We start from the raw sequence: 25379 nt of genomic DNA on the forward strand, positions 1-25379 counted from the left end.
ACAACAGCGCCTGCTTGTGAAAGAACTTCATTAGTTTGTGCGGGATGCACCTCAACAAGCGCGAAAAAAGCATGGATTCCAAGTGGGCAACGAGTTCAGCTTGTCGGACGAGTCTATCCAAACCCGCGCTCTGTTGCAGACCTTGGATATGACTAACCGCCAAACCAAGCCGAGGATCTTTTTAAAAATGTAAAACCTTCCCGGGGGCCTCAAAAGTATTTTTTTAATGTGAAACTTTCTCGGAAGTCCCAAGTGTCTTTTTTAAAAATGTAAAACCTTCTCAAGGCCACAAATGTATTTTTTAGGAATGTGAAACCTTCTCGGGGATCCCAAGTGTCATTTTTAAGAATGCAAAACCTTCTCGGGGGCCCCAAATGTCTTTTTTGATCTGAAACCTTCACAGGGATCTCAACTGTGTTTTTTAAAAATGTAAAACCTTCTGAAGGCCCCAAATGTATTTTTTAGGAATGTGAAACCTTCTCGGGGATCTCAAGTGTCTTTTTTAAAAATGTAAAACCTTTTCGGGGGCCTCGAAAGTATTTTTTTTTAATGTGAAACTTTCTCGGAAGTCCCAAGTGTCTTTTTTAAAAATTTAAAACCTTCTCAAGGCCACAAATGTATTTTTTAGGAATGTGAAACCTTCTCGGGGATCCCAAGTGTCATTTTTAAGAATGTAAAACCTTCTCGGGGGCCCCAAATGTCTTTTTTGATCAGAAACCTTCACAGGGATCTCAACTGTCTTTTTTAAAAATGTAAAATCTTCTCAAGGCCCCAAATGTATTTTTTAGGAATGTGAAACCTTCTCGGGGATCTCAAGTGTCTTTTTTAAAAATGTAAAACCTTCTCGGCGGCCTCGAAAATATTTTTTTTTATTGTGAAACTTTCTCGGAAGTCCCGAGTGTCTTTTTTAAAAATTTAAAACCTTCTCAAGGCCACAAATGTATTTTTTAGGAATGTGAAACCTTCTCGGGGATCCCAAGTGTCATTTTTAAGAATGTAAAACCTTCTCGAGGGCCCCAAATGTCTTTTTTGATCTGAAACCTTCACAGGGATCTCAACTGTCTTTTTTAAAAATGTAAAATCTTCTCAAGGCCCCAAATGTATTTTTTAGGAATGTGAAACCTTCTCGGGGATCTCAAGTGTCTTTTTTAAAAATGTAAAACCTTCTCGGGGGCCTCGAAAGTATTTTTTTTTAATGTGAAACTTTCTCGGAAGTCCCAAGTGTCTTTTTTAAAAATTTAAAACCTTCTCAAGGCCACAAATGAATTTTTTAGGAATGTGAAACCTTCTCGGGGATCCCAAGTGTCATTTTTAATAATGTAAAACCTTCTCGGGGGCCCCAAATGTCTTTTTTGATCTGAAACCTTCACAGGGACCTCAACTGTCTTTTTTAAAAATGTAAAATCTTCTCAAGGCCCCAAATGTATTTTTTGGGAATGTGAAACCTTCTCGGAGATCTCAAGTGTCTTTTTTAAAAATGTAAAACCTTCTCGGGGGCCTCGAAAGTATTTTTTTTTAATGTGAAACTTTCTCGGAAGTCCCAAGTGTCTTTTTTAAAAATGTAAAACCTTCTCAAGGCCACAAATGTATTTTTTAGGAATGTGAAACCTTCTCGGGGATCCCAAGTCTCATTTTTAAGAATGTAAAACCTTCTCGGGGGCCCCAAATGTATTTTTTTTAAGAATGTGAAACTTTCTCGGGAGTGCCAAGTGTCTTTTTTAAAAATATAAAACCTTGCCGGGGGCCTGAAAAGTAATTTTTTTAATGTGAAACTTTCTTGGAAATCCCAAGTGTCTTTTTTAAAAATGTAAAACCTTCTCAAGGCCACAAATGTATTTTTTAGGAATGTGAAACCTTCTCGGGGATCCCAAGTGTCATTTTTAAGAATGTAAAACCTTCTCGAGGGCCCCAAATGTCTTTTTTGATCTGAAACCTTCACAGGGATCTCAACTGTCTTTTTTAAAAATGTAAAATCTTCTCAAGGCCCCAAATGTATTTTTTAGGAATGTGAAACCTTCTCGGGGATCTCAAGTGTCTTTTTTAAAAATGTAAAACCTTCTCGGGGGCCTCAAAAGTATTTTTTTTAATGTGAAGCTTTCTCGGAAGCCCCAAGTGTCTTTTTTAAAAATGTAAAACCTTCTCAAGGCCACAAATGTATTTTTTAGGAATGTGAAACCTTCTCGGGGATCCCAAGTGTCATTTTTAAGAATGTAAAACCTTCTCGGGGGCCTCAAAAGTATTTTTTTTTAAGAATGTGAAACCTTCTCGGGAGTGCCAAGTGTCTTTTTAAAAACGTAAAACCTTGCCGGGGGCCTGAAAAGTATTTTTTTTAATGTGAAACTTTCTCGGAAGTCCCAAGTGTCTTTTTTAAAAATGTAAAACCTTCTCAAGGCCACAAATGTATTTTTTAGGAATGTGAAACCTTCTCGGGGATCCCAAGTGTCATTTCTAAGAATGTAAAACCTTCTCGGGGGCCCCAAATGTATTTTTTTTTTTTAAGAATGTGAAACCTTCTCGGGAGTGCCAAGTGTCTTTTTTAAAAATGTAAAACCTTCTCGGGGGCCTGAAAAGTATTTTTTTTTAATGTGAAACTTTCTTGGAAGTCCCAAGTGTCTTTTTTAAAAATGTAAAACCTTCTCAAGGCCACAAATGTATTTTTTAGGAATGTGAAACCTTCTCGGGGATCTCAAGTGTCATTTTTAAGAATGTAAAACCTTCTCGGGGGCCCCAAATGTATTTTTTTTTAAGAATGTGAAACCTTCTCGGGAGTGCCAAGTGTCTTTTTTTAAAAATTTAAAACCTTGCCGGGGGCCTGAAAAGTATTTTTTTTAATGTGAAACTTTCTTGGAAGTCCCAAGTGTCTTTTTTAAAAATGTAAAACCTTCTCAAGGCCACAAATGTATTTTTTAGGAATGTGAAACCTTCTCGGGGATCCCAAGTGTCATTTTTAAGAATGTAAAACCTTCTCGGGGGCCCCAAATGTATTTTTTTTTTAAGAATGTGAAACCTTCTCGGGAGTGCCAAGTGTCTTTTTTAAAAATGTAAAACCTTCTCGGGGGCCTGAAAAGTATTTTTTTTTATGTGAAACTTTCTCGGAAGCCCCAAGTGTCTTTTTTAAAACTGTAAAACCTTCTCAAGGCCACAAATGTATTTTTTAGGAATGTGAAACCTTCTCGGGGATCCCAAGTGTCATTTTTAAGAATGTAAAACCTTCTCGAGGGCCCCAAATGTCTTTTTTGATCTGAAACCTTCACAGGGATCTCAACTGTCTTTTTTAAAAATGTAAAACCTTCTCAAGGCCCCAAATGTATTTTTTAGAAATGTGAAACCTTCTCGGGGATCTCAAGTGTCTTTGTTAAAATTGTGAAACCTTCTCGGGGATCCCAAGTGTCTTTTCAAAAATGTAAAACCTTCTCGGGGGCCCCAAATGTATTTTTTTTTTTAAGAATGTGAACCCTTCTCGGGAGTGTCAGTTGTATTTTTTTAAGAATGTAAAACCTTCTCAAGGCCACAAATGTACTTTTTTAAGAATGTGAAACCTTCTCAGGGGTCCCAAGTGTCTTTTTTAAGAATGTAAAACCTTCTCAGGGGCGCCAATTGTATTTTTTTAAGAATGTAAAACCTTCTCAAGGCCACAAATGTACTTTTTTAAGAATGTGAAACGTTCTCAGGGGTCCCAAGTGTCTTTTTTAAGAATGTAAAACCTTCTCAGGGGCCCCAAGTGTCTTTTTTAATCTGAAACCTTCACGGGGATCTCAACTGTCTTTTTTAAAAATCTAAAACCTTCTCAAGGCCCCAAATGTATTTTTTAGGAATGTGAAACCTCGGGGATCTCAAGTGTCTTTTTTAAAAATGTGAAACCTTCTCGGGGGGTCCCAAGTGTCTTTTTTTTTAATTTAAAACCTTTTCAAGGCCCCAAATGTATTTTTTAGGAATGTGAAACCTTCTCGGGAATCCCAAGTGCCTTTTTTTAAAATGTATGACCTTCTCGGGGGCCCCAAATGTATTTTTTTTAAGAATGTGAAACCTTCTCGGGAGTGCCAAGTGTCTTTTTTAAAAATGTAAAACATTCTCGGGGGCGCCAAATGTATTTTTTTAAGAATGTGAAACCTTGTCCGGGGTCCCAACTGTCTTTTTAAAAATGTAAAACCTTCTCGGGGGGCCCGAATGTCTTTTTTAATCTGAAACCTTCACGGGGATCTCAACTGTCTTTTTTTAAAATGTCAAATCTCCTCAAGGCCCCAAATGTATTTTTTAGGAATGTGAAACCTTGTCGGGGATCTCAAGTGTCTTTTTTAAAAATGTAAAACCTTCTCGGGGGCCTCGAAAGTAATTTTTTTAATGTGAAACTTTCTCGTACGTCCCAAGTGTCTTTTTTAAAACTGTAAAACCTTCTCAAGGACACAAATGTATTTTTTAGGAATGTGAAACCTTCTCGGGGATCTCAAGTGTCATTTTTAAGAATGTAAAACCTTCTCGAAGGCCCCAAATGTCTTTTTTGATCTGAAACCTTCACAGGGATCTCAACTGTCTTTTTTAAAAATGTAAGACCTTCTCAAGGCCACAAATGTACTTTTTAGGAATGTGAAACCTTCTCGGGGATCTCAAGTGTCTTTTTTAAAATTGTGAAACCTTCTCGGAGGTCCCAAGTGTCTTTTCAAAAATGTAAAACCTTCTCGGGGGCCCCAAATGTATTTTTTTTTAAGAATGTGAAACCTTCTCGGGAGTGCCAATTGTATTTTTTTAAGAATGTAAAACCTCAAGGCCACAAATGTACTTTTTTAAGAATGTGAAACCTTCTCAGGGGTCCCAAGTGTCTTTTTTAAGAATGTAAAACCTTCTCAGGGGCGCCAATTGTATTTTTTTAAGAATGTAAAACCTTCTCAAGGCCACAAATGTACTTTTTTAAGAATGTGAAACGTTCTCAGTGGTCCCAAGTGTCTTTTTTAAGAATGTAAAACCTTCTCAAGGCCACAAATGTACTTTTTTAAGAATGTGAAACCTTCTCAGGGGTCCCAAGTGTCTTTTTAAAACTGTAAAACCTTCTCGGGGGCCTCAAAAGTATTTTTTTTTTATGTGAAACCTTCTCGGAGACCCCAGCTGTCTTTTTAAAAATGTGAAACCTTCTCGGGGGGCCAAATGTCTTTTTAAATCTGAAACCTTCACGGGGATTCCAACTGTCTTTTTTAAAAATGTAAAACCTTCTCAAGACCCCAAATGTATTTTTTAGAAATGTGAAACCTTCTCGGAGGTCCCAAGTGTCTTTTTTAAAAATGTAAAACCTTCTCGGTGTGGCCCCAAATGTATTTTTTTAAGAATGTGAAACCTTCTCGGGAGTCCCAAATGTTTTCTTTTTTTAATGTAAAAATTTGTGATTTGTAGGTGTGGTTATGTATTACTGGTTGCATACATTGAAATGCGTTATTTTAACTTTATTTTTTAATAAGAGAACAATTATACAGTTTATAAAAATTTAACACTAATTCTTCGCACCTCTAAGCATCTGCGTTGTAATAAACTCCACCTTTTGTCTGAAAACTCTACTGTACTCCGCGAACTCCCTCTGAATTTCCTCCAGCTCCGTCCGTAGCGCCATCTGTTTATCCAATCCGGCAAAAGTACTCGAGTACGAGTTCATTCTTGATAGCGGCGGTGAAACAAAATCGTAGTAGCCCTTATTACTCCTTCTTTTCCTCCGTGGTTTCTCCTTCCTCTCGGCTACCATATGGTATATGCTCCTGATCAAATCCTTCGGGATTCTCTCCTCCCGGGGATCGTTGGGTTTGATATAAAGCGCCCAGTGGTACTGCGACTTCAACAGCAGCGCCTGCTTGTGAAAGAACTTCATAAGTTTGTGCGGGATGCACCTCAACAAGCGCGAAAAAAGCATGGATTCCAAGTGGGCAACGAGTTCAGCTTGTCGGACGAGTCTATCCAAACCCGCGCTCTGTTGCAGACCTTGGATATCACTAACCGCCAAACCCACCATAAGGTTGGCCAGAATAACAGTGACAAGAATAACGAAAGCCAGGAACATGATCTGCGCCGTCCATTCGTACTCTATGGGGGCGTCGGGGTCGTAGAAGATGTCTTCGTACTCGAGCTCCCCGGACATCATCACCAGGACTTTAATAATTACCCATTTTAAGTCTTTGAAGGATTTGTAGTTGGCGAAGAGGACGCCGAAGCTGAGGGCGAACGCCAAAAGGAGACAGAAGTAGGCCGCTACGAACTTAACGAAGTTGACGGAGACGGTAGTGAACATTTGGATGTAGAGGCCGAAGATTGGGAATCTTCCGACGATCATCATGAGTTCCAGCCAGGCGAAGAAAATCCCGATGGCGGCGACGTGGTGCTGCCAATTATCCACGCTAGCACGAACATTCATATGGTGACGTGGTTGCACGCAGCAGAACACGGTGATGATGATAAGCCACTGCAACCAGTTCTCCCACTGTTTGATGTAGATGCGCCAGGAGTGGCAAATCTGGAACATCTCTTTCCCCAGAAGCATGAAATTGAAGCAGAGGAGAAAATACCCGAAGATCTCGACGTCGTTGGCTACGTGGCACGGAGACAGTGCTAGAAGACTCCTCTGCGAAGGACAATACTTAAGAAACACACCGATGACGTAGTAAGTATACAAAACCACAAACAGAGAGTGGTAGAACAAACTGAAGAGAAAAAATTTTCGGATGCGCCTCCACTTCAAAAACAAGAAGGTTTCGCAGAGTGGGTGCTTGAGCACCTCGCGGTGTCCCACCTCGATGAAGTTCAACAACAATTCGGTTTCTTTGTGCCCCATCGTCGGCACCAGGATTCTAAAGTCGAGCTTTAGCTCACAATCCACGTCCCCCAGCTCATGGTCGCTCACCTGCACCGACCCGTCGAACTTGGCTATGTACTTCGGGATGACGTCGGGCGTTTTCCTGGTGATGAAGCTCAACACCGACACGCCGCCGTTCGTCCTCATAGTGACGTCGCCGCCGTGGTTCAACAACAACATAACGCAGTTGGAGAACTCGTTGAGGGCGGCGAGGTGCAACGGCGTGTAGCCGAAGGAGTCTTGTCTATTGACGTCGGCGCCGGCGTTGAGCAGCAGCCGCACGCACTCGCACGAGCGCGACACCTTGACGATGGCGCTGTGCAAGGGCGTGCGGCCGTCGACGTCGCGCGCGTTGGGGTTGGCGCCGCGGTTGAGCAGCAACTCCAGAGTCTCCGAGCACTGACCTAGTGCGGCGAGGTGCAGCGGCGTCTGCTTCTTGTGGTTCTCGCTGGAGAGCTGGGCGCCGGCGTCGATGAGCAAACGAGCGCACTGGGCGTCGCCGTCCTCGGCGGCCAGATGCAACGGCGTGAGTTTATCGGTACCGGACTGGACGTTAACAGCGGCGCCGTGCGATAGCAACAGCGCGACGATCTCCGAAGACCCGAGGGAAGCGGCCACGTGAAGCGGGGTCTCGCTGTACACCTGGGGCGTGTTCGGGATCGCGTTACTCTCCAGGAGCTCCTTCACACAGTCGACCGCCAGGCTCTGCACGGCGTAGTGTAAAGCGCTCTTGTTGCTAAGTCCGGCGTTGACGTCGGCGCCGTGGCGCAGCAGCATCCTCAAACAAGCTAAATTTCCTTTGCTGGCGGCGCAGTGCAGAGGGGTGGCGCGGTTTGGGCAGTCCTTGCCGTTGACGTCGGCGCCGTGCTGCAGCAGGAGTTTCATGCATTCGGTGTTTCCGACGCAGGCTGCCAAGTGTAATGCGCCTCTGTAAACAAACATTGAGAGCGTGTTGGTGAAAAGTTGGTGGTCGACCTGCCCGATTCGTCGGCAGCGGCTTCCACGGTGACGCCGTTGGCGAAGAGTTCCTGTAAGATTTGTTCCTTTTCGAGCCAGGTGGCGATGAGGAGGACGCTCCTGGGGTCGTGTTTGAGGAGTTTGTCGGGGGCGTTTTGGTTGATTGGGTCGATGATTTGGTCGGCGTCGGGGAGGGCCTACGAAGAAAATAAAGAGTGACTGTGTTCTTAAATTAAGTTACAATGAATGTGTATTTTAAGGTTGGATTTGTTCGTGTCAAACAAATGCTATTAACATCATGGGTGTTTATTTTGGTTAATTTTTTGGGTGTATTTATTGAGGAAATTAATTTTAGATGTGTATTTAAATCTTGTTCACGTTTTACAGATGCACCGACGTCGAATTTACTTGCGAAATAGCGGAAACCGACTATTAATGACTAAAACAAATTTTGAGTTGGCAATTCTGGATTATTGGCAGCAATGCCAGTTAACAGTTATCAATTTTGACATGAGCAACAAAAAAAACGCCTTTGACCATGGATTTTTTAAGTTTTGTCTTTGATAGAATTTTCGTCTTGTCAGATGTCAATTTAAAAGTTTAAGTTGAAAATACAACTATCAAAGACAAACTTTAAAAAAATCCATGGTTGTCTTTAACCGACTTTGATTGACAAGTTTTTTAACAGTATTTACAAAAAAATCTAAAATATAATTTCTCAATGGTAATCTCAGTTTTTTCATATTTTTCGCTCTGGTTAAGTATATATTTTTCTCCTAAAAGCTTGATCATTGGTGTGATAATCTCGAAACTACTGGACTGATTATTGTCAAATTGTGTATGTGTTTCTAATCAGCCCCATCAACAATTTGATAACGTCCACTTTTTCAAAACTAATATGTGGTTGCAGTTGAAAATTTTAGCTTTATTTATATCTCAAATAACGAATGACATAACGAAAAACGGGTACTTATTGATTCGCCCTGTATATATTTTTATAGTAATCGAGTCCATCAGACGAATGGCCACTTTTATATTTTCTCGACGTTTCATGACCCCTAGAGTCTGTTGTCTCTATCCATTTTTTTTAGACACATAATCTCCGATACTGCTGGAGCCATTGTTGTCAAATTATGAATGTATATTAGAAATATCGTAAAGATGGTAAATGCTAACCAAAATTTTGCTAATCATTCCCACCAACAATTTGATGACGTCATTTCAAAGAATTCTGTGTATATTTCATTTAACTGTTATGCGACAATATAATTCTAGAGTGTATAAGTGTGGTGTACGAATCCGCCTTGAGTTTTTCCCCTAAACGTCCACATATTTGCAAAAATATAATGCACGGTACAATAACAGCTTAGCATCAAAAATGTAAAATCCCCTCGAGGCCCCAAATGTTTTTTTAAAGAATGTGAAACCTTCTCGGGGGTCTCAAGTGTCTTTTTTTAAATGTGAAACCTTCTCGGAGGTCCCAAGTAGCTTTTTAAAAATGTAAAACCTTCTCGGAGGCCCCAAATGTATTTTTTTAATAATGTGAAACTTTCTCAGGAGTCCCAACTCTCTTTGTAAAAATGTAAAATCTTCTCGGGGCCCCCAAATGTCTTTTTTTATGTGAAACCTTGTCGGGGGTCCCAAATGTGTTTTTTTTTTAATGTGAAACCTTCTCGGAGGTCCCAACTATCTTTTTAAAAATGTGAAACCTTCTCGGAGGCCCTATTTTTTTTTTTTTTTTTTTAATGCGAAACCTCGGGGTCCCAAGTATCTTTTTTTTTTAATGTGAAACCTTCTCGGGCGTTCCAACTATCTTTTTAAAAATGTAAAATCTTCTCGGGGGCCCCAAATGTTTTTTTATGCGAAACCTTCTCGGGGATCCTAACTGTATTTTTACTTCCCGAGCGTAAGCAAAGGAAGTATTGTAATCGAGTCCGTCGGCCGACTCTCTACTTTTACGTTTTCTCGATCTTTCATGACCCCTAGAAGACGAAGAAATAGGTCTCCCATTTCCGTCTGTCTGTCCGTCTGTCCGTCTGTCCGTCCGTCTGTCCGTCTGTCCGTCTGTCCGTCTGTCCGTCCGTCTGTCCGTCTGTTGTCCCGGATTTTTATTAGACAGATAATCTCCGAAAGTACTCGACCGATTGTTGTGAAATTTTGTACTTATATTAAGAATATCATGTAGATGGTAAAACGCTAACCAAAATTTGTCTAATCATCCCCACCACTAATGCGATGACGTCACTTCAAAATTGTACATAGTAAATGGGTTTTCAATTGTATAAAATAACATAGTCCTACACATGTAGTTTACAACTCCGAATCGACTTTTCACTCGAAACGTCCAGATTTTTGGAAAAAAAATCAAAATTATAAAACAACATTTTGAAATTTAATTTTTAATCTGCTAACCAGAATGCTTTGAAATGTTGCAGATGTTTTAAGGCTATAAAGAGCATCATAAATCTTTAGTCAAAAAATATTTGCTTATCCCCTCCAAAAACTTGATGACGTCAGCTCAAAAGTTTGTGGAATAAATCATATCTAAAATGTACAAAATATGATGAGTCTGTACTTGTGATCTATCACTCCATTCATATTTTTTGGATTTGCATATACAGGGTGACTCAAAAAAATTAATGAATGCGTAAATTTATTTTACTAATTTACTCAGAAACTACAAAACCGAATGCTTTGAAATCTTGCAGATGTTTTAAGGTTATGAAGAGCATAATAAATGTTTAGTCAAAATATATTTGCTTATCCCCTCCAAAAAATTGATGACGTCAGCTCGAAAATTTGCCGAATAAATCCTATCTAAACTGTAAAAATATGATGAGTCTGTACTTGTAATTTATCACTCCATTCATATTTTTTGGATTTGCATATACAGGGTGACTCAAAAAAATTAATGAACGCGTAAATATATTTTATTGATTTAATCAGGAACTACAAAACCGAATGCTCTGAAATCTTGCAGATGTTTTAAGGTCATAAAGAGCATAATAAATGTTTAGTCAAAATATATTTGCTTATCCCCTCCAAAAACTTGACGACGTCAGCTCGAAAGTTTGCCGAATAAATCCTATCTAAACTGTACAAAATATGATGAGTCTGTACTTGTGATTTATCACTCCATTGATTTTTTTTTGGATTTGCATATACAGGGTGACTCAAAAAAATTAATGAATGCGTAAATTTATTTTATTGATTTACTCAGGAACTACAAAACCGAATTCTTTGAAATCCACTGCGAAAAAAAAAACATAATAGGCATGCAGTCGTCACGTTTCCGACAGCGAGGGAAGTACTGTCTAAACTCTTTAGACCAATTTTTTTTTTTTTAACGTGAAACCTTCTCGATGGTCCCAAGTATCTTTTTTTTATGTGAAACCTTCTCGGAGGTCCCAACTATCTTTTTAAAAATGTGAAACCTTCTCGGAGGCCCTAATTTTTTTTTTTTTTTTTTTAATGCGAAACCTCGGGGTCCCAAGTATCTTTTTTTTTTAATGTGAAACCTTCTCGGGCGTTCCAACTATCTTTTTAAAAATGTAAAATCATCTCGGGGGCCCCAAATGTTTTTTTATGCGAAACCTTCTCGGGGATCCTAACTGTATTTTTTTTTTTAACGTGAAACCTTCTCGATGGTCCCAAGTATCTTTTTTTTTATGTGAAACCTTTTCGGAGGTCCCAACTATCTTTTTAAAAATGTAAAACCTTCTCGGAGGCCGTAAATTTTTTTTTTTTTTTTAATGCGAAACCTCGGGGTCCCAAGTATATCTTTTTTTTAATGTGAAACCTTCTCGGGAGTTCCAACTGTCTTTTTGAAAATGTAAAACCTTCTCGGGCGTTCCAACTATCTTTTTAAAAATGTAAAATCTTCTCGGGGGCCCCAAATGTTTTTTTATGCGAAACCTTCTTGGGGGTCCTAACTATATTTTTTTAAGAATGTGAAACCTTCTCGGTGGTCCCAAGTATCTTTTTTTTATGTAAAACCTTCTCGGAGGTCCCAGTTGTCTTTTTTAAAAATGTAGTATCTTCTCGGGCGCCCCAAATGTTTTTTTTTTTTAATGTGAAACCTTCTCGGGAGTCCTAAGTATCTTTTTTTTATGTGAAACCTTCTCTGGAGTTCCAACTGGTAGTCTCCCGTTTCCCTCTGTCTGTCTGTCTGTTGTCCCAACAATCTTTTTAAAAATATAAAATCTTCTCGGGGGTCCCAACTGTATTTTATTAAGAATGTGAAACCGTCTCGGGAGTTCCAAGTATCTTTTTTTTTTATGTAAAACCTTCTCGGAGGCTCCAAATGTATTTTTTTAAGAATGTGAAACCTTCTCAGGGGTCCCAACTCTCTTTTTAAAAATTTAAAATCTTCTCGGTGGCCCCAATTTTTTTTTTTAATGCAAAACCTTCTCGGGGGGGCCCAAATGTATTTTTTTAAGAATGTGAAACGTTCTCGGGGTCCCAACTCTCTTTTTAAAAATTTAAAATCTCCTCGGGGTCCCAAATGTTTTTTTTAATGCGAAACCTTCTCGGGAGTCCCAACTGAATTTTTTTAAGAATGTGAAACCTTCTCGGGAGTCCCAAGTATCTTTTTTTTAATGTGAAACCGTTTCGGAGGTCCCAACTGTCTTTTTAAAAATGTAAAACCTTCTCGGAGGCCCCATATGTATTTTTTTTAATAATATGAGACCTTCTCGGGGGTCCCAACTCTCTTGGGAAAAATCTTGTCGGGGTCTCCAAATGTTTTTTTTTTTATGCAAAACCTTCCCGGGAGTCCCAAGTATTTTTTTTTTTTTTATAATGTAAAACCTTCTCGGAGGCTCCAAATGTACCTATTTTTTTAAGAATGTGAAACCTTCTCAAGAGTCCCAACTCTCTTTTTAAAAACGTAAAATGTCCTCGGGGTCTCCAAATGTTTTTTCTTTTTTTTTAATGCAAAACCTTCCCGGGAGTCCCAAGTATCTTTTTTTTAATGTAAAACCTTCTCGGAGGCTCCAAATGTATTTTTTTAAGAATGTGAAACCTTCTCAGGGGTCCCAACTCTCTTTTTAAAAATTTAAAATCTTCGCGGAGTCTCCAAATTTTTTTTTTTTATGCAAAACCTTCCTGGGAGTCCCAAGTATCTTTTTTTTTTAATGTAAAACCTCGTAGGCTCCAAATGTATTTTTTTAAGAATGTGAAACCTTCTCAAGGGTCCCAACTCTCTTTTTAAAAATGTAATATGTCCTCGGGGTCCCCAAATGTTTTTTTTTTAATGCAAAACCTTCCCGGGAGTCCCAAGTATCTTTTTTTTAATGTAAAACCTTCTCGGAGGCTCCAAACGTATTTTTTTAAGAATGTGAAACCTTCTCAGGGGTCCCAACTCTCTTTTTAAAAATGTAAAATCTCCTCGGGGTTTCCAAATGTTTTTTTTTTTTTAATGCAAAACCTCGGGAGTCCCAAGTATCTTTTTTTTTAATGTGAAACCTTCTCGGGAGTTCCAACTGTCTTCATAACAATGTAAAACCTTCTCGGGGGGCCCAAATGTATTTTTTTAAGAATGTGAAACATTCTCGGGGTCCCAACTCTCTTTTTAAAAATGTAAAATCTTCTCGGGGTCCCAAATGTTTTTTTTTATTGCGAAACCTTCTCGGGAATCCCAACTGAATTTTTTTAAGAATGTGAAACCTTCTCGGGAGTCCCAAGTATCTTTTTTTTAATGCAAAACCTTCTCGGAAGTTCCAACTGTCTTCATAAAAATGTAAAACCTTCTCGGGGGGCCCAAATGTATTTTTTTAAGAATGTGAAACATTCTCGGGGTCCCAACTCTCTTTTTTAAAATGTAAAATCTTGTCGGGGTCTCCAAATGGTTTTTTTTTTTTTAATGCAAAACCTTCTCGGAGGCTCCAAATGTATTTTTTTAAGAATGTGAAACCTTCTCTGGGGTCCCAACTCTCTTTTTAAAAATTTAAAATCTTCTCGGGGTCTCCAAATGTTTTTACTTCCCGAGCGTAAGCAAAGGAAGTATTGTAATCGAGTCCGTCGGCCGACTCTCTACTTTTACGTTTTCTCGATCTTTCATGACCCCTAGAAGACGAAGAAATAGGTCTCCCATTTCCGTCTGTCTGTCCGTCTGTCCGTCTGTCCGTCCGTCTGTCCGTCTGTCCGTCTGTTGTCCCGGATTTTTATTAGACAGATAATCTCCGAAAGTACTCGACCGATTGTTGTGAAATTTTGTACTTATCTTAAGAATATCATGTAGATGGTAAAACGCTAACCAAAATTTGTCTAATCATCCCCACCACTAATGCGATGACGTCACTTCAAAATTGTACATAGTAAATGGGTTTTCAATTGTATAAAATAACATAGTCCTACACATGTAGTTTACAACTCTGAATCGACTTTTCACCCGAAACGTCCAGATTTTTGGAAAAAAAATCAAAATTATAAAACAACATTTTGAAATTTAATTTTTAATCTGCTAACCAGAATGCTTTGAAATGTTGCAGATGTTTTAAGGCTATATAGAGCATCATAAATCTTTAGTCAAAAAATATTTGCTTATCCCCTCCAAAAACTTGATGACGTCAGCTCAAAAGTTTGTGGAATAAATCATATCTAAAATGTACAAAATATGATGAGTCTGTACTTGTGATCTATCACTCCATTCATATTTTTTGGATTTGCATATACAGGGTGACTCAAAAAAATTAAGGAATGCGTAAATTTATTTTACTGATTTACTCAGAAACTACAAAACCGAATGCTTTGAAATCTTGCAGATGTTTTAAGGTTATAAAGAGCATAATAAATGTTTAGTCAAAATACATTTGCTTATCCCCTCCAAAAAATTGATGACGTCAGCTCGAAAGTTTGCCGAATAAATCCTATCTAAACTGTAAAAATATGATGAGTCTGTACTTGTAATTTATCACTCCATTCATATTTTTTGGATTTGCATATACAGGGTGACTCAAAAAAATTAATGAATGCGTAAATATATTTTATTGATTTAATCAGGAACTACAAAACCGAATGCTCTGAAATCTTGCAGATGTTTTAAGGTCATAAAGAGCATAATAAATGTTTAGTCAAAATAAATTTGCTTATTCCCTCCAAAAACTTGATGACGTCAGCTCGAAAGTTTGCCGAATAAATCATATCTAAAATGTACAAAATATGATCAGTCTGTACTTGTGATCTATCACTCCATTCATATTTTTTGGATTTGCATATACAGGGTGATTCAAAAAAATTAATGAATGCGTAAATTTATTTTTTTTATTTAATCATGAACTGCAAAACCGAATGCTTTGAAATCTTGCAGAAATTTTAAGGTTATAAAGAGCATAATAAATGTTTAGTCAAAATACATTTGCTTATCCCCTCCAAAAAATTGATGACGTCAGCTCGAAAGTTTGCCGAATAAATCCTATCTAAACTGTACAAAACATGATGAGTCTGTACTTGTGATTTATCACTCCATTGATGTTGTTTTGGATTTGCATATACAGGGTGACTCAAAAAAATTAATGAATGCGTAAATTTATTTTATTGATTTACTCAGGAACTACAAAACCGAATTCTTTGAAATCCACTGCGAAAAAAAAACATAATAGGCATGCAGTCGTCACGTTTCCGACAGCGAGGGAAGTACTGTCTAAACTCTTTAGACCAATTTTTTTTTTATGTAAAACCTTCTCGGGGTCCCAACTCTCTTTTTAAAAATGTAAAATCTCCTCGGGGTCCCAAATGTTTTTTTTCAATGCGAAACCTTCTTGGGGGTCCCAACTGAATTTTCTTAAGAATGTGAAACCTTCTCGGGAGTCCCAAGTATCTTTTACTTCCCGAGCGTAAGCAAAGGAAGTATTGTAATCGAGTCCGTCGGCCGACTCTCTACTTTTACGTTTTCTCGATCTTTCATGACCCCTAGAAGACGAAGAAATAGGTCTCCCATTTCCGTCTGTCTGTCCGTCTGTCCGTCCGTCTGTCCGTCTGTCCGTCTGTCCGTCTGTTGTCACGGATTTTTATTAGACAGATAATCTCCGAAAGTACTCGACCGATTGTTGTGAAATTTTGTACTTATATTAAGAATATCATGTAGATGGTAAAACGCTAACCAAAATTTGTCGAATCATCCCCACCACTAAAGCGATGACGTCACTTCAAAATTGTACATAGTAAATGGGTTTTCAATTGTATAAAATAACATAGTCCTACACATGTAGTTTACAACTCTGAATCGACTTTTCACCCGAAACGTCCAGATTTTTGGAAAAAAAATCAAAATTATAAAACAACATTTTGAAATTTAATTTTTAATCTGCTAACCAGAATGCTTTGAAATGTTGCAGATGTTTTAAGGCTATAAAGAGTATCATAAATCTTTAGTCAAAAAATATTTGCTTACCCCCTCCAAAAACTTGATGACGTCAGCTCAAAAGTTTGTGGAATAAATCATATCTAAAATGTACAAAATATGATGAGTCTGTACTTGTGATCTATCACTCCATTCATATTTTTTGGATTTGCATATACAGGGTGACTCAAAAAAATTAATGAATGCGTAAATATATTTTATTGATTTAATCAGGAACTACAAAACCGAATGCTCTGAAATCTTGCAGATGTTTTAAGGTCATAAAGAGCATAATAAATGTTTAGTCAAAATATATTTGCTTATCCCCTCCAAAAACTTGATGACGTCAGCTCGAAAGTTTGCCGAATAAATCTTATCTAAACTGTACAAAATATGATGAGTCTGTACTTGTAATTTATCACTCCATTCATATTTTTTGGATTTGCATATACAGGGTGACTCAAAAAAATTAATGAATGCGTAAATTTATTTTTTCGATTTAATCATGAACTGCAAAACCGAATGCTTTGAAATCTTGCAGATGTTTTTTAAGGTTATAAAGAGCATAATAAATGTTTAGTCAAAATACATTTGCTTATCCCCTCCAAAAAATTGATGACGTCAGCTCGAAAGTTTGCCGAATAAATCATATCTAAAATGTACAAAATATGATGAGTCTGTACTTGTGATCTATCACTCCATTCATATTTTTTGGATTTGCATATACAGGGTGACTCAAAAAAATTAATGAATGCGTAAATTTATTTTACTGATTTACTCAGAAACAACAAAACCGAATTCTTTGAAATCCACTCCGAAAAAAAAAACATAATAGGCATGCAGTCGTCACGTTTCCGACAGCGAGGGAAGTACTGTCGAAACTCTTTAGACCAATTTTTTTTTAATGCAAAACCTTCTCGGTGGGCCCAAATGTATTTTTACTTCCCGAGCGTAAGCAAAGGAAGTATTGTAATCGAGTCCGTCGGCCGACTCTCTACTTTTACGTTTTCTCGATCTTTCATGACCCCTAGAAGACGAAGAAATAGGTCTCCCATTTCCGTCTGTCTGTCCGTCTGTCCGTCTGTCCGTCTGTCCGTCTGTCCGTCCGTCTGTCCGTCTGTCCGTCCGTCTGTCCGTCTGTCCGTCTGTCCGTCCGTCTGTCCGTCTGTCCGTCTGTTGTCCCGGATTTTTATTAGACAGATAATCTCCGAAAGTACTCGACCGATTGTTGTGAAATTTTGTACTTATATTAAGAATATCATGTAGATGGTAAAACGCTAACCAAAATTTGTCTAGTCATCCCCACCACTAATGCGATGACGTCACTTCAAAATTGTACATAGTAAATGGGTTTTCAATTGTATAAAATAACATAGTCCTACACATGTAGTTTACAACTCTGAATCGACTTTTCACCCGAAACGTCCAGATTTTTGGAAAAAAAATCAAAATTATAAAACAATATTTTGAAATTTAATTTTTAATCTGCTAACCAGAATGCTTTGAAATGTTGCAGATGTTTTAAGGCTATAAAGAGCATCATAAATCTTTAGTCAAAAAATATTTGCTTATCCCCTCCAAAAACTTGATGACGTCAGCTCAAAAGTTTGTGGAATAAATCATATCTAAAATGTACAAAATATGATGAGTCTGTACTTGTGATCTATCACTCCATTCATATTTTTTGGATTTGCATATACAGGGTGACTCAAAAAAATTAATGAATGCGTAAATATATTTTATTGATTTAATCAGGAACTACAAAACCGAATGCTCTGAAAACTTGCAGATGTTTTAAGGTCATAAAGAGCATAATAAATGTTTAGTCAAAATATATTTGCTTATGCCCTCCAAAAACTTGATGACGTCAGCTCGAAAATTTGCCGAATAAATCATACCTAAAATGTACAAAATATGATCAGTCTGTACTTGTGATCTATCACTCCATTCATATTTTTTGGATTTGCATATACAGGGTGATTCAAGAAAATAAATGAAAGCGTAAATTTATTTTACTGATTTACTCAGGAACTACAAAACCGAATGCTTCGAAATCTTGAAGATATTTTAAAATTATCATAAGCATGGTAAATTTTTGATCAAAACGTATTTGGTCGTCCCCCCTAAAAAATTTATGATGTCACCACAAAATTTTGCTGAATAAATCCTATCTAAAATGTACAAAATATGGTGAGTCTCTTCTTGTGATTTATCATTCCATTCAAATTTTTTCGATTTGCATATACAGGGTGACTCAAAAAAATTAATGAATGCGTAAATTTATTTTATTGATTTAATCAGGAACTACAAAACCGAATGCTTTGAAATCTTGCAGATGTTTTAAGGTTATAAAGAGCATAATAAATTTTTAGTCAAAGTATATTTGGTTATCTTCTACAAAAAACTGATGACGTCAGCTCAAAAGTTTCCCGAATAAATCGTATCTAAAATGTACAAAATATGATGAGTCTGTACTTGTGATTTATCATTCCAATCATATTTTTGGATTTGCATATGCAGGGTGACTCAAAAAAATTAATGAAGGCGTGAATTTATTTTATCGATTTAATCAGGAATTACAAAACCGAATGCTTTGAAATCTTGGGAATATTTTAAAGTTATTATAAGCATGGTAAACTTTTGTTCAAAATGTATTTGTTCATCCCTCCTAAAAAAAATGATGACGTCACCCTTAAATTTTGCTGAATAAATCCTATCTAAAATGCAAAAAATATGATGAGTTTGTACTTGTGATTTATCATTCCATTCATATTTTTTAGATTTTCTTAAGAGGTGGTTCAAAAAAATTAATGAAGTCAATTTATTTTATTGATTAAATTAAAGGCAACACTTATTATTAGTATTACACCCCAACCAACCCAATTTGGTAGACACAAAATTTGTTAAAGGAAAAACTCGGTTGAAACATAAGAGTAGCACGCTTATTTACATCGACTTTAACATTACAGACCTGCATTTGTTTTATGCGGTCACTTGGTTCCGCGAATGCGAAATACACATGTTTATAATCAACCAATTGTGAATTTCACCGTCAAGAATTAAAATAAAACGCAATGTTTTATATAATAAGCGGAAGTCGAAGCAATAAAACCGATGGTCGTTTTGTTTACAGTTTCTCTGTTTGGCTCTTACGTATGCTGTTACGCTTGTCATCTTAAATTAAGAATGTTTATACATAAACGATTTTCAGTTGCCCCTCATATTACTAGACAGCGGATTTCTGTCGGGCTACGTCACGATTATAGGGGGGACGTGCTGGATTCCATAAATATAATTAACGATTTATTAATCAAACGGCTAAGTAAATGAGAACGGGAATTAACAGCAGAGTGCAACGAAACAACGTTATTCTAATCTCAAATAAACGAAGTGCAGTCCGCAACGGCAATGAATTCGCATCCCGTGCGAGCCGTACCGAGTTTGGCCTTGCCTAGCCCGACAGAAATCCGCTCTCTAGATATTACACACCGGCGCCGTATACGTGAGTAAATTGTTTCGTTATTTAATTGATTATAAGAAATCAATATTCAAAACGACCCAATTCATTTTCCCGAAAATTTGGGAACACAATAATTTTATTCTTAGTATTACACTACATCTATCCCAACTGATATACGTGTCCTTGCAAAAATGTTGATGACGTCATCACAATTTTTTTTTAAATTCCCGCTACAAAAATGTAATGAGAAAAAAAAACATAATAGGCATGCAGTCGTCACGTTTCCGATAGCGAGGGAAGTACTGTCTAAACTCTTCAGACCAATTTTTTTAAGAATGTGAAACATTCTCGGGGTCCCAACTCTCTTTTTTAAAATGTAAAATCTTGTCGGGGTCTCCAAATGGTTTTTTTTTTTTTTAATGCAAAACCTTCTCGGAGGCTCCAAATGTATTTTTTTAAGAATGTGAAACCTTCTCTGGGGTCCCAACTCTCTTTTTAAAAATTTAAAATCTTCTCGGGGTCTCCAAATGTTTTTTTTTTATGTAAAACCTTCTCGGGGTCCCAACTCTGTTTTTAAAAATGTAAAATCTCCTCGGGGTCCCAAATGTTTTTTTTTCAATGCGAAACCTTCTCGGGGGTCCCAACTGAATTTTCTTAAGAATGTGAAACCTTCTGGGGAGCCCAATTGTCTTTTTTTAAAATGTAAAACCTTCTGGGGGGTCCCAAGTATCTTTTTTTAATGTGAAACCTTCTTGGGGATTCCAAGTATCTTTTTTTTTAATGTGAAACCTTCTCGGAGCCCCCAAATGTGTTTTTACTTCCCGAGCGTAAGCAAAGGAAGTATTGTAATCGAGTCCGTCGGCCGACTCTCTACTTTTACGTTTTCTCGATCTTTCATGACCCCTAGAAGACGAAGAAATAGGTCTCCCATTTCCGTCTGTCTGTCCGTCTGTCCGTCTGTCCGTCCGTCTGTCCGTCTGTCCGTCTGTCCGTCCGTCTGTCCGTCTGTCCGTCTGTCCGTCCGTCTGTCCGTCTGTTGTCCCGGATTTTTATTAGACAGATAATCTCCGAAAGTACTCGACCGATTGTTGTGAAATTTTGTACTTATATTAAGAATATCATGTAGATGGTAAAACGCTAACCAAAATTTGTCTAATCATCCCCACCACTAATGCGATGACGTCACTTCAAAATTGTACATAGTAAATGGGTTTTCAATTGTATAAAATAACATAGTCCTACACATGTAGTTTACAACTCCGAATCGACTTTTCACTCGAAACGTCCAGATTTTTGGAAAAAAAGTCAAAATTATAAAACAACATTTTGAAATTTAATTTTTAATCTGCTAACCAGAATGCTTTGAAATGTTGCAGATGTTTTAAGGCTATAAAGAGCATCATAAATCTTTAGTCAAAAAATATTTGCTTATCCCCTCCAAAAACTTGATGACGTCAGCTCAAAAGTTTGTGGAATAAATCATATCTAAAATGTACAAAATATGATGAGTCTGTACTTGTGATCTATCACTCCATTCATATTTTTTGGATTTGCATATACAGGGTGACTCAAAAAAATTAATGAATGCGTAAATTTATTTTACTAATTTACTCAGAAACTACAAAACCGAATGCTTTGAAATCTTGCAGATGTTTTAAGGTTATGAAGAGCATAATAAATGTTTAGTCAAAATATATTTGCTTATCCCCTCCAAAAAATTGATGACGTCAGCTCGAAAATTTGCCGAATAAATCCTATCTAAACTGTAAAAATATGATGAGTCTGTACTTGTAATTTATCACTCCATTCATATTTTTTGGATTTGCATATACAGGGTGACTCAAAAAAATTAATGAACGCGTAAATATATTTTATTGATTTAATCAGAAACTACAAAACCGAATGCTCTGAAATCTTGCAGATGTTTTAAGGTCATAAAGAGCATAATAAATGTTTAGTCAAAATATATTTGCTTATCCCCTCCAAAAACTTGATGACGTCAGCTCGAAAGTTTGCCGAATAAATCCTATCTAAACTGTAAAAATATGATGAGTCTGTACTTGTAATTTATCACTCCATTCATATTTTTTGGATTTGCATATACAGGGTGACTCAAAAAAATTAATGAACGCGTAAATATATTTTATTGATTTAATCAGGAACTACAAAACCGAATGCTCTGAAATCTTGCAGATGTTTTAAGGTCATAAAGAGCATAATAAATGTTTAGTCAAAATATATTTGCTTATCCCCTCCAAAAACTTGACGACGTCAGCTCGAAAGTTTGCCGAATAAATCCTATCTAAACTGTACAAAATATGATGAGTCTGTACTTGTGATTTATCACTCCATTGATTTTTTTTTGGATTTGCATATACAGGGTGACTCAAAAAAATTAATGAATGCGTAAATTTATTTTATTGATTTACTCAGGAACTACAAAACCGAATTCTTTGAAATCCACTGCGAAAAAAAAAAACATAATAGGCATGCAGTCGTCACGTTTCCGACAGCGAGGGAAGTACTGTCTAAACTCTTTAGACCAATTTTTTTAAGAATGTGAAACATTTTCGGGGTCCCAACTCTCTTTTTAAAAATGTAAAATCTTCTCGGGGGCCCCATATGTATTTTTTTTTATAATATGAGACCTTCTCGGGGGTCCCAACTCTCTTGGGAAAAATCTTGTCGGGGTCTCCAAATGTTTTTTTTTTATGCAAAACCTTCCCGGGAGTCCCAAGTATTTTTTTTTTTTAATGTAAAACCTCGGAGGCTCCAAATGTATTTTTTTAAGAATGTGAAACCTTCTCAAGAGTCCGAACTCTCTTTTTAAAAACGTAAAATGTTCTCGGGGTCTCCAAATGTTTTTTTTTTTTTAATGCAAAACCTTCCCGGGAGTCCCAAGTATCTTTTTTTTAATGTAAAACCTTCTCGGAGGCTCCAAATGTATGTTTTTAAGAATGTGAAATCTTCTCAGGGGTCCCAACTCTCTTTTTAAAAATTTAAAATCTTCGCGGAGTCTCCAAATTTTTTTTTTTATGCAAAACCTTCCTGGGAGTCCCAAGTATCTTTTTTTTTAATGTAAAACCTTCTCGGAGGCTCCAAATGTATTTTTTTAAGAATGTAAAACCTTCTCAAGGGTCCCAACTCTCTTTTTAAAAATGTAATATGTCCTCGGGGTCTCCAAATGTTTTTTTTTTTTTTTTAATGCAAAACCTTCCCGGGAGTCCCAAGTATCTTTTTTTTTAATGTAAAACCTTCTCGGAGGCTCCAAACGTATTTTTTTAAGAATGTGAAACCTTCTCAGGGGTCCCAACTCTCTTTTTAAAAATGTAAAATCTCCTCGGGGTCTCCAAATGTTTTTTTTTTTTTTTTAATGCAAAACCTCGGGAGTCCCAAGTATCCTTTTTTTTAATGTGAAACCTTCTCGGGAGTCCCGACTGTATTTTTTTCAGAATATGAAACCTCAGGGGTCCCAACTCTCTTTTTAAAAATTTAAAATCTTCTTGGTGGCCCCAATTTTTTTTTTTTTTTTTTTAATGCAACACCTTCTCGGGAGTTCCAACTGCCTTCATAAAAATGTAAAACCTTCTCGGGGGGCCCAAATGTATTTTTTTAAGAATGTGAAACCTTCTCGGGAGTCCCAAGTATCTTTTTTTTTAATGCAAAACCTTCTCGGGGGGCCCAAATGTATTTTTTTAAGAATGTGAAACATTCTCGGGGTCCCAACTCTCTTTTTTAAAATGTAAATTCTTGTCGGGGTCTCCAAATGGTTTTTTTTTTTTAATGCAAAACCTTCTCGGAGGCTCCAAATGTATTTTTTTAAGAATGTGAAACCTTCTCTGGGGTCCCAACTCTCTTTTTAAAAATTTAAAATCTTCTCGGGGTCTCCAAATGTTTTTTTTTTATGTAAAACCTTCTCGGGGTCCCAACTCTCTTTTTAAAAATGTAAAATCTCCTCGGGGTCCCAAATGTTTTTTTTCAATGCGAAACCTTCTCGGGGGTCCCAACTGAATTTTCTTAAGAATGTGAAACCTTCTCGGGAGCCCAATTGTCTTTTTTAAAAATGTAAAACCTTCTCGGGGGTCCCAAGTATCTTTTTTTAATGTGAAACCTTCTTGGGGATTCCAAGTATCTTTTTTTTAATGTGAAACCTTCTCGGGGCCCCCAAATGTGTTTTTTTAAGAATGTGAAACCTTCTCGGGGGGCCCAAGTGTCTTTTTTTAAGAATATTAAATCTTCTCGAGGTTCCCAACTCTCTTTTTTAAGAAGGTGAAACCTTATTTGTTTCTATTACACTGTCACTAGACCTTCTATATTGTTTTTATGGCGTAGAGTTTATTACGAAAAAGTAAAATTCCGCAAAATCAGATTTTATAATTTTTCAGAGAATAGAAGCAGCATTTGTTGGACTGTACTTCAGAAGCAAGGAAAGTTCTGTCGAAATAACTTGTTTCCTAAGTTTACAGGTTGTGCGCCACTATGGGATATATTTACTGATTTAATAGTAATCCCAAATTAGAAAAAAAAATGTGACGCTTCAAATGCCCCAACACTGTGGATTGTGCTTTTATATACTTCTCAACATGTCATTAAACCCAGCTTTTATTGCAGACCAATTTCGAAAACAAGAATCAATTCATTCGTTTATAATGTACTGACTCAGGAATTTGACTTTACTACTCCACGGTAACAATTTGACAAACACTTTCCTTAATAATAATTATAAAAATATCGAAGTTCAAGTAGGAAATAAGTGACCTGACCTAGTAGTTATAAACTTCGCGGCCACCGAAAAAAAATTGTATACCAAAATTCTACCTGCAGCCTCTGCCAAATGTAGTCATTATCCCATATCTCCACGACCGACTTCGACCTGCTCCTCTGCTCCCCGTCGTACGCCGTCCCCGTCTCCTCCTCGCTCGAAATACTGAGATCATCATCGTCGTCGTGTATCTCCATCGCGACGTCATCGGCCCACCGGATCGTGGAATCCTCGATCGGTTTTCCCGGTCTCTCTAGCCGCAGCGACATCATCCAAAAAAAATTTACACCCGAACCGCGGTACAAAACTTCAAATAAATCATTCCATTTCTTGGACCCGTTCCCGTTAATTTCACACTCAGTTACCGCACGATATGACTTACGTTGCACATGGTCGCTATTTACTTTACCCGACGCTTTTCACTAAAACAGAATTAGATCGAAAAATAAACCGATCAAATAAACAAAAAGTGCGTGCGCTGGCTAAGACGAAGCCAATTTGTCCATCGATGCGCTCAAACACAACACACCCCGATGTTTAATTTGAATAATCGTGTCACAGCTCGAACACGGCATGTATTTAAAATTTGTGTTTTTTTTAAGCGCTTTTGAGGGTTTAGTGTTTGATTAATGGCCGACGCGGTGTTTGTTTAATTTTTGTGTGTTGAAAGTCGAAACGGCAACGTTACTCGGCCGCATCCACCACGAGACTAACTGATGATTTTCCGAACATGTATTTTGTACTAGACGATTCTATTTTTAATTTCTATTGAATTTGTCCTGAGTTTAAACTCAAAAATTTATTGGAAGTTAATAGCGTTTAACTAGTCGGATTTGGGTCAATTTCCACTTTCGTGCCAGATGAACGGCTGTTTGGAGCGAGAGGCAGAGGCGGACTGGGTTTAGGTGATGTTGCTAAAAATCACGAAGTGTCAGTCTATGAAAAACGTCGTGGTAGTTCTTCTCTCATTATACTATTTACCTTACTATTGATAAATATTGATAACAATGAAGATTAAGCGATAAGACCAGCT

General features: G+C 37.3%; 2 protein-coding genes across 3 annotated transcripts in view; one reads left to right on the top strand and one right to left on the bottom strand.

The window, feature by feature from the left end:
- Positions 1–25379, top strand: part of LOC135126187 (ubiquinone biosynthesis monooxygenase COQ6, mitochondrial) — a 36832-nt gene that overhangs the window by 1166 nt on the left and 10287 nt on the right. The gene's annotated exons all lie outside the window — the stretch shown is intronic.
- Positions 5418–25158, bottom strand: LOC135126186 (transient receptor potential channel pyrexia-like). Its single transcript, XM_064052039.1, has 3 exons — positions 24403–25158; positions 7802–7980; positions 5418–7754 (listed from the first exon to the last, which is right to left on the bottom strand). Exons 1-3 carry the CDS (start codon positions 24616–24618, stop codon positions 5480–5482), a joined length of 2670 nt encoding a protein of 889 aa, XP_063908109.1. The 5' UTR covers positions 24619–25158; the 3' UTR covers positions 5418–5479.

The sequence above is a fragment of the Zophobas morio genome, unplaced genomic scaffold, assembly GCF_036711695.1.
Source record: "Zophobas morio isolate AGI-343-1 ecotype UQ-CSIRO unplaced genomic scaffold, CSIRO_AGI_Zmor_V1 ptg000010l, whole genome shotgun sequence".
NCBI classification, from domain to species: domain Eukaryota; kingdom Metazoa; phylum Arthropoda; class Insecta; order Coleoptera; family Tenebrionidae; genus Zophobas; species Zophobas morio.